This window comes from Natator depressus, chromosome 3 (assembly GCF_965152275.1).
Source record: "Natator depressus isolate rNatDep1 chromosome 3, rNatDep2.hap1, whole genome shotgun sequence".
NCBI classification, from domain to species: domain Eukaryota; kingdom Metazoa; phylum Chordata; order Testudines; family Cheloniidae; genus Natator; species Natator depressus.
The window spans coordinates 205278286-205290935 of NC_134236.1; the positions used below are offsets into that span (position 1 = coordinate 205278286).

The 12650-nt window shown below is 49.4% G+C and overlaps 1 protein-coding gene across 2 annotated transcripts; it reads right to left on the reverse strand.

The window, feature by feature from the left end:
• Positions 1-775: 775 nt before the first annotated feature.
• NKX2-2 (NK2 homeobox 2) lies at positions 776-9657 on the reverse strand. 2 transcript variants are annotated; one of them, XM_074947201.1, is made up of 3 exons: positions 9285-9657; positions 7752-8060; positions 776-1084 (listed from the first exon to the last, which is right to left on the reverse strand). In XM_074947201.1, exons 1-3 carry the CDS (start codon positions 9541-9543, stop codon positions 960-962), a joined length of 693 nt encoding a protein of 230 aa, XP_074803302.1. In that variant the 5' UTR covers positions 9544-9657; the 3' UTR covers positions 776-959. The 2 variants fall into 2 exon arrangements, with proteins under 2 accessions (XP_074803302.1, XP_074803301.1); XM_074947200.1 differs by lacking the exon at positions 776-1084 and having other exon boundaries at positions 7467-8060.
• Positions 9658-12650: the final 2993 nt, after the last annotated feature.

Genomic DNA, 12650 nt, shown 5'->3' on the forward strand with positions numbered 1-12650 from the left:
AACGCGGCTCATGGCACTCGCAAAAGCCCAGCGTGAGGTAAAACACTGCACAAGAGCAAGGCACTTAATGAGCTAATTCATCCTGCTCGATTTGGCAGCAGAGCAGGAGGAAGGGGACGCTGCATGAGCCCAGCTTTAAGCCCCCCTGCTTCACCACCTACTTGCAAAGGGCCTGCGTTTCCTCCCTGCTCCGGCTGCCCTGCCCCTAGGTTAACTGAGGACAGGAGCAGCTCCCATGGCCAGGCCAGCAGCTGCGAAGGCTCTTTGCTACTGTGGTTCTCCGCTGAGACGGGAGAGCCTTTGCAGACCAGAGTCATGCTAGAGCAGTGGGGGAGGCATTTGCGAAGCGGGGGGAGAGAAAATACCAGGCTCAGGGGCAGTTTTGCCAGGGCCCGGAGTTAGAGGACAGGAGGGAACAGCCATGTGCTGAGCCACCGCAAGGGGGGGCTCTGCACCATCCCCGGGGAAAGCGCCACGAGCGGCTGAGGCTGGCGGCTCATTCCTTATCCAATTGCGCCACCCCGCGGACGGTCGCGGCATCGCCGCCCCCCCACCGCCGATTGTTGACGTTCACACTCAGCGCTAATCGGGTCGGCGTCAGAGTTTAGAGCCAAACTCGCCGTTCTCCATAACCAGGGGTGGGGGAAAGCGACAACCAGCGACCCCCGCCCCCCGGCTCAGAGCTCGTGGCAATGACCAGGCTGTGTCGGTGGGACAGGCTCTCGGAGAGAGCATTTCATCTATGAGCAAAATCATCAGGCCACCCAGCGTGGTGTGTGTGTTTTAATCGATGTTTAATAAAATGGCCTCACAGTTTGCTTTGTGCTAGAAGTTGACATCCAAGTGATGCGTCACATAATTAATGGGAACTTGAACTTTTTTTCAAACACAAAAATGAGTTGTCCTAGCACTGGTTTCCCTAGCGGGAAGAATTCGCCTCTTGCTTTCCAGCTGTAATATTACCAGTCGTTTACCTTCCCTTTTGTAGGCTGCTGGCTAAAGATGACTTCATAATAGTAGATCACGGAACCGGTTGTCTTCCACCCATTTTGTGTTGTGTTTTGAGTTGGGCACAAGGGGCAATCTGCAAGTAAAAAAGAGTCTGGCCATTTTCGAGTGGCGGCATGAGCTCTGGTCTCAAAGCGAGAGGGGTTTATGGTGTCAACCCAAAACCAAGCCGGTGGGATCACCGACCAGCTTTCATGCTTGTACCTCTTGGCTTTCCGGGCCCAGAATGTGATTTCAAGTTAAAAAGTCTTCTCCTGGACCTCCACTCTGTTCTTTGCTGACCCCAGCAATCTTTGCTTGCCTCAGTTTTGCCCTGTGTCTTCTTTCCCTACACCACACCCCTACCTGTTTGTGGGCTGGAGCTGCTCCTAGCCCGTCTGCCCTCCCCCGCCCCCCATCAGGTCAGTTGCAATTTTAAAGCGACAGTGTTTACATTCCCAGAGGTCCATAAGTCTATTGCATGATGCACTTTTTGACCAGTCACTTCCTTCTGGTGGCATTTAGTATTGATCAGAAACAAGCATATGGTTATAGGCCTCTGATATTCTTCTGTGCTATGTGTGTGTGGGAGCCAGCCAGCCATTTATGCATGCTAGAGGTATGTACACACACACACACACAACCACAAATGTGTGTCTTTGTATATATATATATATATATACATACAGAGAGAGAGAGAATGAGAATGAAAAAAAATACAAGATAAAGAAATCTATTGAGGATTGTGTTTTTTATTTACACCTCTAATATTTTTATGTAAAATAAACAGACCGTTGGCACACACACCTTACACATAGAGGAATACAGTCAAATCTCCCATATACACAGTGGCTGTGTGTCTGGTTTTATTCAGCCAACAGAATCTGAGAGTCACACTTTAAAAACAGGAAGAGATCAGATTTTGTTTACAAACTCACATTAACAATCTGAGGGGGTTTTTTTAAATCGGGGGGAGGGGGGGATACAGCAAATGGAATAAAACTGAAGTCTTCATTTGCTGCGTGTGTGTGTGCTGATTTATGCTTGACCATTCCTTTTTGAACACAATTGAGAGAGGAAGTGGCTTCAGACGATCATGCCTTTTTAACTTCTCTCTCTCTCTCTCTTTTTTTTTTTTTTTTTTTTGGCTGTGAGATTTTTTTAAAGGTTGTTAAAAAACCCCAGAACCACCTCTCGGAACTGGCGATGATGTTCAATGGGAAATAAAACCATTTATCATAAGGACAGTTCAGAGCAGGAGGAGGGAAAAAACCCCAGGGACAGCAAGGAAGAACTTTGATGACCCCTTGTGGTTAAAAAGTGCCATTACAATGATATTCCGGCCTGGGTTGTTCGTTCCCCTCCTTCCTTGGGGGACCCCCGGCTCCCGATCGTTTGCGACGATGCTTTAGTAATAACAGCGCCTAAAAATCGAAGTCTTCAAGGGGCGGGCGGGGGCGGGGGAAGCAATACGAACGAGATTGTTTCCTCTGTCAGATAGCAGCGGGTAGCGTGCGCGGTGGGGAGATCGCGGGGTTTATTGGCAGATGCCGGGATAAAAGGAGATGATCCGTGGACACGGGGCGAGTGTCACTCTTGTGAAGCCACAAGTGCATGTTTCCGGAAATCGTCCACACTACACTATCTAGTACACACCGCCACTTCAGGCGTATCTGCCGCCTGGCCAGCTAGTGTAGAACGGGGGCCGTGTACTCTGGGCTGCACTCCCCCCCCCCCCCACACACACAAACACACAAACACAAACACACACAGCGTTTGCTTTCGTACTCCCCGCCCAAGCCATCCCTGGCTGATTCGGCCCCTTAATAACGACAGCTGAGAATTGTTCTTAGACTCGGTAAACATTGGATTAGCTTTTCATTGCCCAGCCCTCTTGAAAAGGCCCGAACGACCCACGCCAGGTCTCAGCTAAGCCCAACAGTCAATAGGTAATGAAAGTAAGTTCTTTCCCTGGCTTAGAGGGGTTTCCACCTCATTACCAGGTTATCTGATTCTCCTAAATAGTGGCTCTGTAGACGCGAAGGGGGGTGGCTAAGAGACGAGCGAAAGGAGGGAAATTAACCCTGAAGCGCAAGTTTAACTATAATGTCCCTGGATTGGGTTGGAGTTGGGGGATTCATCCCGCATTCATTCATCGCCTTTTCTTTCCTGTCGGACGTGACTCTGGTTTTCCAGATCACCCACTGGAGGTGTAATGTGTTCCCCGTGTCTCCTACCAGTGGAAGGGTGACATATCTGTCTGGCCCGCAACAGGCTACTTTGAACGAGGCCAATTAACATTTCTTCCTGTTGATCTATTTCCAGACCGCTGCAGTTTATGCCTTCCTCAACACAAAGCCAAAAAACCCCCCTTCCCAACACATCCGACATCGCGTAGGAAATCCGTCCGTTTCCCCGTCACAATATCACCCAAACCACACTAGGGATGGCAGAGTTTGTGTGGGCGTGTTCCCACTCAAATAAAGAGAAATTGCCTGCTCGGTGTAGGAACCGAGTTAGCATTTTAGCCGAAAATCCTTTATTTGATTTGATTTTTTTGTTGTGTTCTTTAAAAAAAAATAATAATCAAAGTTAGCCCCTTCAGTTGTTCGCGCCCACCCTGTTTGCATTTAGCTCCTTGGCTGCTTCATTCATTTTCTACTCGCCCAGGCTACTCTCCGGAGCGCGGGGGGCATAGCGCGTCGCCAGGGCGCGGTCAGCCGCCAAGAACTCCAGGTAAAGGCAGGAAGCCAGGTCTGGTGGCCCCGGTGGAGATGGTTAACCGCCAGCGCCCCTCGCCCCAACCAGAGAAAGCCTTCCAGAGAAAGGAGCGGGATGGCGACTTCTCAAACTCGCCGGCCTGGAACAAGGAAGCACTATCACAAGAAAGGGACAGTTCTCTGGAGGAGAACAAAAAGTGGTCAGTCCGCCGCGCTCTCCAGTTGGGCACGGAGGGAGAAGCCTGCATAACATTACACCCCCCTGTGAATGAAACCTTGTTCTCCCGGCAGAGGGGAAAAAACCAGCTCAGCGACCCGAAGTCAGCGGAACCACAATGCTGATCGGGGCGCATCGACTGCCATTTGCTTTCATTTTTATGGGCGAGATTTGTTTAGGCCCCGTGCAGATGCAGGAATTTAATTTCCTGTGAAATGAGAGACAAACTTGTCAGTGGGGCTGGAGAAAAGGAGGCCCTGTTATCCTTCCAAGAAGAGAGAGGGGGTTTTTCCCCCTCCCCCAGAACAGATATAGCACGAATTTTTAATTCGTCTTCCTTTCACAGACAACAATGCAGGGTTTGAAAGCAGGACACAATTTGGGTTTTGTGAGGGTCAGCCCAGCTGGCCATATGGAATACGGCATGTACAACATGGGGGACAATGGCTCCAAGTGACAGCCAGAACAAAACCCAAGGATACTTCTCCCTGACTCGGGGATGCACCGCTCCTGATAAACGAATTGAATGGCACTACAAAGAACAGGGGGAGGATGGGGGAGGCCAGCACTGTCTCTCTCTCTCTCTCTCTCTTTCCCCCTACCCCGTCCCCTCTGGGTTCTCTCTGTCTCTCTGCCCTCCTTAATATGTACGCCTCTAACATCCTTAACGACCAGCCTCCCGCATTGTGCTGTTTTGTGGTGGCTACTGTATATTGTGCAAAGATAGACTGCGCCAAACTGCCCCAGCGGCGTGTGAAATATAAGGCCACGGGGGAGGGCCACACAACTGGCTTGATAGACTTAATAGGGGCCAAGCAGAAAGTGACTGTTTCCCTCCCACTCGCTCTGCGCGGCGGGCGGAATTGGAAGAGGGGAAAGTGTCCTTCCCTGCAAAGTGGGCTCCTTTCTTCAGGCGCCGCCGAAACCTGTTTTCGCTTCACGGGAAGCTCGGCCCCGCCTGGCTACCGAGATGGCAAAAAAAAAAAAAAAAAAAAAAATCCTCAGACCCCCTGTTTGCAGCGAAACGCTGCCACTCCTTATGTATTTAGATCTCTCTCGCTTTGCTAATAACTATCAGCTTGCAGGATAGATCCTGCCACGGCAGAGCCGCGACTTGCCGTTTGCCAGCCACGCTGTTGATGAGTGCCCTCGGCTTTGGGGAAACCCGGACGCATTTCTTGGGTTTTGTGTGTGTGTGTGTGGGGGGGGGGGGGTCGTGTGGAATAAGGTTTCATCTGAAGCAAAACCAAAAACAACCCCCCCCCGCCCCCGCTCTGTGACTGCCTCCCGCTTGTCATGACAATTCAACATTCAGTGGGAAGCGACTAAACCAGGGAAGAATTTAAACTGGTGTCAACTTTGCGCCTGAGTTTGGTAAGACACCATTGCAAGAAATGGCCATCACAGCTGGGACTCCAGTCCTGAAACAGATCCGCGCATGGCTAGAAGACCCCCCCCCCCGCCAGCACTGTCCACGCAGAGCTATGGGTCCCGCCGATTTTGTTACAGATAATCATGTTTGCGCGAGATATTGAATTAAATCTGATCATCAGCAAGAGCGCGGCAGGTAATTCAGTGGGGACAGTTCAGTTTGCTTTCCCTGTTCCGAGCCCCCCCCCCCCCCCCGCCCTGCCCCTGCAGTCCCTGCTGTTTGTCCAGCTTACAGCAAGAGAGACAGTTTCAGAAACGGAGAAGAATTTAAACAGCATGGTTGGAAAGAAGCCTCTCTACCCAAGACAGAGGGGCCAATTCATTTCGGGTCAACTCCAAGCATATTGGAGTATGTGTAAGCCTAAAAATCGTGTGTGCGTGCATATATTATATACAAGGGAGAGAGAGAGAGAACAGAGAGGCACAAAGTGTGTACCTATGATCCTAGATGTACACACACACGCATAACACACACACTCGCTTTCCAGCTGGATCTGTGTGTCCTTTAAACGCATATTCTAAAATGATCATCTAAATAGCCAGAGGAAGTTTTGCTTTAAAACACGCCTTAGACAAACTTTCCTACACAAGCCCACCGCATTTGGAGAACTCCCCCTATGTCGCGGCACCCCACAAATTCCCAATACGTGTTATCACAGGCAGAAGGGGATCTCCAGGGAGCCAGTCGCCCGGACGGAGATGACAAAATTCCGTTTCGTTAAAACAGGTTTTAGGGCAAACTTTGCATTGCAAATCCGACCGCGTTTAGGGAGAGCCCCGTGTGCCCCACGACTTGCCCCAAAGCGTTATCTGCCCGCAGGAGCAGAAAGGGGGTATAAACTCATCCCCCAGCCGATACCCCCCTCCAGCCCCCATTCAGCCGCCTATCTACCACTGCCGGCTAAAGGAGGACTTACAACTCTTCGGGCTCCCCCCGCTTAGATCAACCCCCGAGCAAAGGCAGGCCATTGAGACGAGACTGGAATCAAAAGCCCCTCCGCTGAAGGGTCACTCTTACATTTAAGTGAGTGGTGGGGCTTATTTTTTCATTTCCACAAAGTCACTACTCCAGCGCCTTTGTCTCTCCAGTAGACACAATGAGGCAGGACGCAGAAGAAGAAGAAGAAGAGGAAGAGGAAGACAGGTATCTGATCGTTTGCGGAAAGTTTGGGGAGGGTGCTTAAAGTTTCCCTAAAAGTTCTAAGAGGGGCGAAACTCCGCCGAGCTGTTGCCTGGGAATCTGCCGCAGGCCAAGCACGGATTTCCGACGGAAGGGTTCATCATTCCCCATAAAACAACTGGCACCAGGAGAAGATCTCATTGATCGGACAATCAGGCGAGGCAGGCTTCCCCCCTCCCCCCACAGGATCCCTCCGGTCCGTGTCGCTTCAAAGTGAGGGGTTTGCAGGTAGCCACAAAGTCAAACAAAAACGTTCTTTTGTTGTTGGCTTGGTTTTTTTCAAACAGCATTTTTATTAAAATTCCTATAAAAAATGGAAACCCTCCCCGTAGCGCCCCCCCCCCCGCAGGATTTATACACAACGAGGAGCTGGAGATTTCTATGGAGAGGACCCAAACATTTCTTCTCCGTCTCCAGTTTCTTTGCTTGCTTAATATTTGGGAAATCTTTGCACCCAACCAAAAGAACAAAATAAAATAAACCGCCCTGACTGTCACTTATGGCAACAATAACCACACATAGTTACAAAAAAAATTAATTTTTTTGCTCATAGTTGTCAGAATTTATACACGGCCATAAATAGGTAAAGGTTCATATAAAAAGAGAGATCAAATTCTCTAGTTTTAAAGTGTCCTCCACTTGTTTTATATACGACTGACAACAGCTGTACAGCACACAAAACGTACTTTACGAAATCACAAGCGCATACGGATTCATTCTTATTACTAGTAAGATTTTTATTTTTAGTTGTAGGTAGACAGGACCACTTTGCATGGCGCAAAAATCTCTGTAAACATGGCGCACAAAAACCACCCCCCAAAAGAAACAAATCGAACCCCCCAAAAGGAGGAAAAATAGGAGAGGGGGAAAAATGCACCATCATTAATAATAATAATTAATATTCATATTGTCTCCCCCCCCCCGAGGTTTGATTTTGGAGCCTCAGTTTCTTGTCTCGGCAATGTTCACCAAGTCCATTGTTGGGCTTGCACCAAATGATGCGCTGTCGGGTACTGGGGGTTGCTGGCGGAGCTGTACTGGGCGTTATATTGCATATGCTGGAGCGATTGGGCGCTATAGGCGGAGAAGGGGATCCCAGCCTGGAAAGTGGCCGCGGCTAAGTCCTGAGCTTTGAGCGTGTGGCAGGGTTTGCCGTCCCTGACTAAGACGGGCACTGCTACCCGGCGTGGGGAGGGGAGAGGAGTCACTTCCATACCTTTCTCAGCCCGGGCCCTCTTCATCTTGTACCGGTGGTTCTGAAACCAGATCTTCACCTGGGTGGGCGTGAGGCGGATGAGGCTGGCCAGGTGCTCCCGCTCGGGGGCGGACAGGTACCGCTGCTGTCGGAACCGTCTCTCCAGCTCGTAGGTCTGTGCCTTGGAGAAGAGCACCCGCCTCTTCCTCTTCTTGCCGGAGTCGCCGGCGCTGGCCGTGTCCTTGTCGTTGTCCGGGGATTCGTCGGCCGAGGGGTCGGGGGATTTGGTGGAGGAGTCGTGCTGGGAGTTGCTGGAGGCCAGCCCGTGCACTGCAGAAAGGCCACCGAGAGCATAAGTCAGAGGGGTGCTGCCGGGGGGCGGGGGGTCCCGGCCCGGGGGCACCTGCGGCTCTGCTCTCTACCCTCCCCTGCTCCAGCCGGGAAATGCAGCGAAATCGCCCTCGCTTTCTCTACCGTGGGGAGGCACTCTCCCCAGGGGGGCACCAGCTACCCCCCAAACCCCGCTTGGGCTGAGGGAGCGGGGCTTTCCCCGAAAACAAATGAACCCCGCGAGGAATAGGCAGTTGCCTCCTACACTCCACCAGAGCAGCAAACACCGGAGGAAAAGTAAACGACGACACACAACACACTATGCCCATGTATGTTCCCAATGATATGGCCATCTGCGACACACGTGTGTATCTGCACAGCTATCAACATATATAAATACATGGAGATGGGAGTTTTATATTAGATAGCTTGTGAATATGAATATATTTATATATACACTCACGTTCATAATTACACACACTTTTAGATGCATGTAGACATTCATGTGCATGTCTACAGATCTATTCACCCGTCGGTCTGTATGCACATTACAAGACAGCCACATCGATCTGGATCACAAATTCCTCTATTCCTCACCTAATGTTGCATCTCTTTTACATCTACTGGACTTTGGACCTCAAGCGATTTGCTGGGGGAGGGGGAGGGGTACGTGGATTGATTTTTAAAGGATAATTTAACAGTCCCTTCATTGATCCCCACAGCCGCCCGGCCAGTGAGACATTTCTGAACTGTCTACACCGAAGCGATCCAAAACTGCCACACAAGGCTCGCTCTGTTTGATTTAGCAAACTCTGTTCGTGCCATTTTTAGATCGCTGGAGGTGACTTTTGCTTTTCTTTCCCTAGGCTGGGTTGATTTCTCTCTCTCTCGTTCTAAAAAATAAATACATATACAAATAAAATCCCCCCTTGGGGAAAGAAGGGGCTTCCAAACCCTTGTTTTTTATACCAATCGAATCAAACCCAAAGAAATCCCTGCGGCTAGTTTGACTCCGGAGAGCCTGGTGAAACAACAACCACACACAGGGTAAATCGGAGCGCTCATGCTTCCCGTAATAGCTATTAGGAAGAGATAACAGATAGGTTTATTATTGATTATTATTATTATTACTGAAGAATACAGGTTAGAGGCTGCGGCGCTGAACGGATCAATCACAAGACAATGCAGACGGTACATGGAATCAATGTAAGTTTCACTACTCACAGGAATACTGGATGCTTTCCGTGCTGGCCAGCCAACGCGTGTAGGGATTATCACTGGTATCATAGAAAGGGTTTTTCAAAGGCAGAGTCTGAACCCCCTCCAGTGGGTTTTGCCCCAGAACTCCGGATTTCTTGGGTGGCTCCGACCCCTCGTTCTCTTCATCCGCTCCTTCAACGAGGGATCCCTCTTCATCGTTGGTGTCAGGGAGATCTAGGATGTCCTTTACAGAAAACCCCGTCTTTGTGTTGGTCAGAGACATATTCTGGCCAAATTTATGCAGGAAAGTTGGAGCACCAGTTTGTCAATTCGCTGTTGCACAAGCCACACACACCCCACAAACACCCCAGGAAGAGGGGAGGGTGTGTGTGTGTATGTTGCGGGGGGGGGGGCGTTAAGAATAAAAAATAACGAAGGCTGGTGTGGGGGGAGACGCGGGGGGGGGGGCGAGGAAAAAGCGGCTGCGATATAGATAGATATTTTACAGCCTTGCTCTGCTGCAGTGGGGGAAAAAAATCACGGAGCACGAGTGGCAACCGGCTTCTGAAATAGTTTGTAACTCCAGGAAAAATGCCAAAGTGCGTTTACTTCAGGGTCTCGTTTAAACACACGGATCTGGTGCCTGCTGCTTGAAAAAAACCAGCCATTGCTGGAGAGAGCAGTCCATATAAGGTTGGTCTCCACATATGAACCTGCAGAGAGGAGGGGAAAAAAAAATACATTAAAAACGCCAAAGGTTGGCCACGTGTGGGCGGGTGCTAGGAGTCAAGTGGATGAAGACAGTGTTTGCAGATGTGAAATTGCGGGGTTTGGGGGAGATTGGAGTCTCCACCATTGGTTCTGTAGCACATGATGAGTGGTATAACGTGTCAATTAATTACAAAGATAGGGAGGGCCTTTCTGCACGGTATTTACATACAAAGGAGCTCCAAGGAGCCCGATATTCCACACACTTGAAAGTACGTTTTAAACAAATTGCTTCGGGAAAAAAACAACAACTTTGCATTCATTGTCACCCTGCACTGATGTAAACTGCTTTGTAGCAGGCTGGAAAATTGACTATTTACAGCGAGCGACTTGAAAAGGAAATCTATTCCAATTATTGGTGGTCCCCTAAACAAGATGGCAAGAGACCAACTTGTGCAAACCTCCTAGGTCAATATTTTGGTTGAGGCTTAAGGCTGAGTACTATAAATTAAACAGCAAGTAATTGATTCTAGTGTGCTCCGAAATCAACCAAACTGGCAATATATGTAATCAATCGGTACCCAGGCAGGCTCTGACGATTTCGGTGTGTTGTTTGCAGAGAACTAATTTGTTTCTCTCTCTCTTCTCCCCAGCAAGATCGCTTGCTAATTTGGATGGATGTGCAGCGTTTAGAGGTGCAGCGTTTAGAAAGGGAATGCAGCCAGATGTTTAATTTAGGCGTTGAATTTGGAGGGTTGTTTTTAATAAGACATTTAATAAGTGGGTCTCTCTCACAGCCATTTGCAGACACATATATTATAGAGGCGTATGAATAGCAGCGTCCGCGTTTTGAAAATCCTCCTTTCAAAATAGCAACGCTAAATAACACCCACCTATCCGTGCGTCCATAACACTTTCTTATTGCGGCTTTATTTCACATTTCACACCCAACCCCCCCTTAAAAGCCCATGGGCGCCCCGATTCCACGGGGGACATAGGAAACGGAGCTAATCGAAGCCTTTTTAGCAAATTCTCCATGGGCTCATTCCCCACGTCTCCAGTCCACACGGCTGTGCTCCGCTTCTCCCCTCGCTTCGCTTCGCGCTAGCGCAGGACTTTGTTCAGTTGGGAGGGGTTCACGGTCCGGAGCCCTGCCTTGGGTCTGTGCGGAGGGTCCTATTCTCTTTTTGACCTACTCAATGAACTATCCCAGTGCGCCCCCCCCTCCCTGCAGCTCCCTGGGACAGACACCGCTCTCTATTGTTTCTCTCTTGTGATATTGGGGTGGGGTTTTCGCGTGTGCTACATTTTGGACAAGCCAACTTGACGCCACGATCCTCGAGGAGTTCTGCCCTTTAACGGGATCTCTGGGGGGGGGGGGGGTTGGGGGGGAATTAAAGATGGGGAGTTAAAGGTGAGATTTGCAGCCCTCCCCGTTCCTCCCTCCTCCCCACCCTTTTGGGGATGACCAGAGGATAGAAGTCGCCTTGACTTTCCCTCCCAAGAACTGGGCATGTTTCAAGGAGGTGCTGGGGCAGAAGGGGCACCGCAATTTATTATTGTTGATCAGTTTATTTTGCTGTCCCTCACCCTGCCTCCCATCGAGTATGTGATGTGGGTGACAATGCCTTAGGGTTTTAGCAAGGCCCTGAGCGCATCATGGGTGGTCGGACCCGGGCAAACACAAATACAAACCGATTGCTAAGCTGCGGACAATGGGCGAAATGTAGACAAATGTCCGGCTTCTGTTGGAAGCTTTTGTCCGAGCTCAGTTTTTGCATTTATTTCAGGGGCGAAATAATACATGATTGAAGCCCTCTTTCAATGTGTTCTAACTGTTTGGAATAAATCGGAGGTTGTTGGTAGTTGTCATGGCATTCAACTGCTTTCAATGGACTATCTCTTCATTCATTTCGGAATCCTTCCACAATATTAAGGAAACTCCTTCATGTTGACGCTCACTGGCTCTTCTTTCCTCTGCATTCGAGGCGTTCTCTCTCTCTCTCTTTTTTAATTTTGAAAAAAAAAAAATTCAATCCAGGACTAACCCTGTATTTATTTCTTGATCACTTTTCCTTAGCCATCTGGGAAACGCAGCAAACCAAACAAAGTGAGAGGGTTACGTGTGTATGTGTGTGAAAATTATGTCGTTCATAACACAAACAGCAACGGCACTGTGGCCCCAACAGCTACGACTCAATAAAAGAAACCACCTCCGATAACGATAAGCCCACAGCGCAAGAATTCAAGCCATCACGGCAGCGCAGGGTTTGCGTGGCAAAGAAAAGCCAAAATCGAAGGTGGAAGACGAATTCACAGCACAATATTTGTCGTGTAGCAGAGTGTTGCAAAGTTTCCTTGGTGGGGGTGGGGGAGGAAGATAAATGAATTGTAGAGAATTTCCTCTGGGGAAGACTAAACAATTGACAGTGGGCATGCTAACTAAAGATTTCTAATAAGAAAATCCAGAGTAATTAGGACCTGTGAGATTTGATCAATATGAAACCAGCTAAACACCACACACAAGCTCACTCACTCACTCACTCACTCAGTGATGAACCTGTTGTCTCCGTTCCCGCAGACCACCTGACAGGTAAATATTTTCCTAAGGGAAAACCAGGGCTCCTGGACCATTAATCACGCTGCAGTTAGCCAATGGTCCATTGAGAAGCACACACCGGC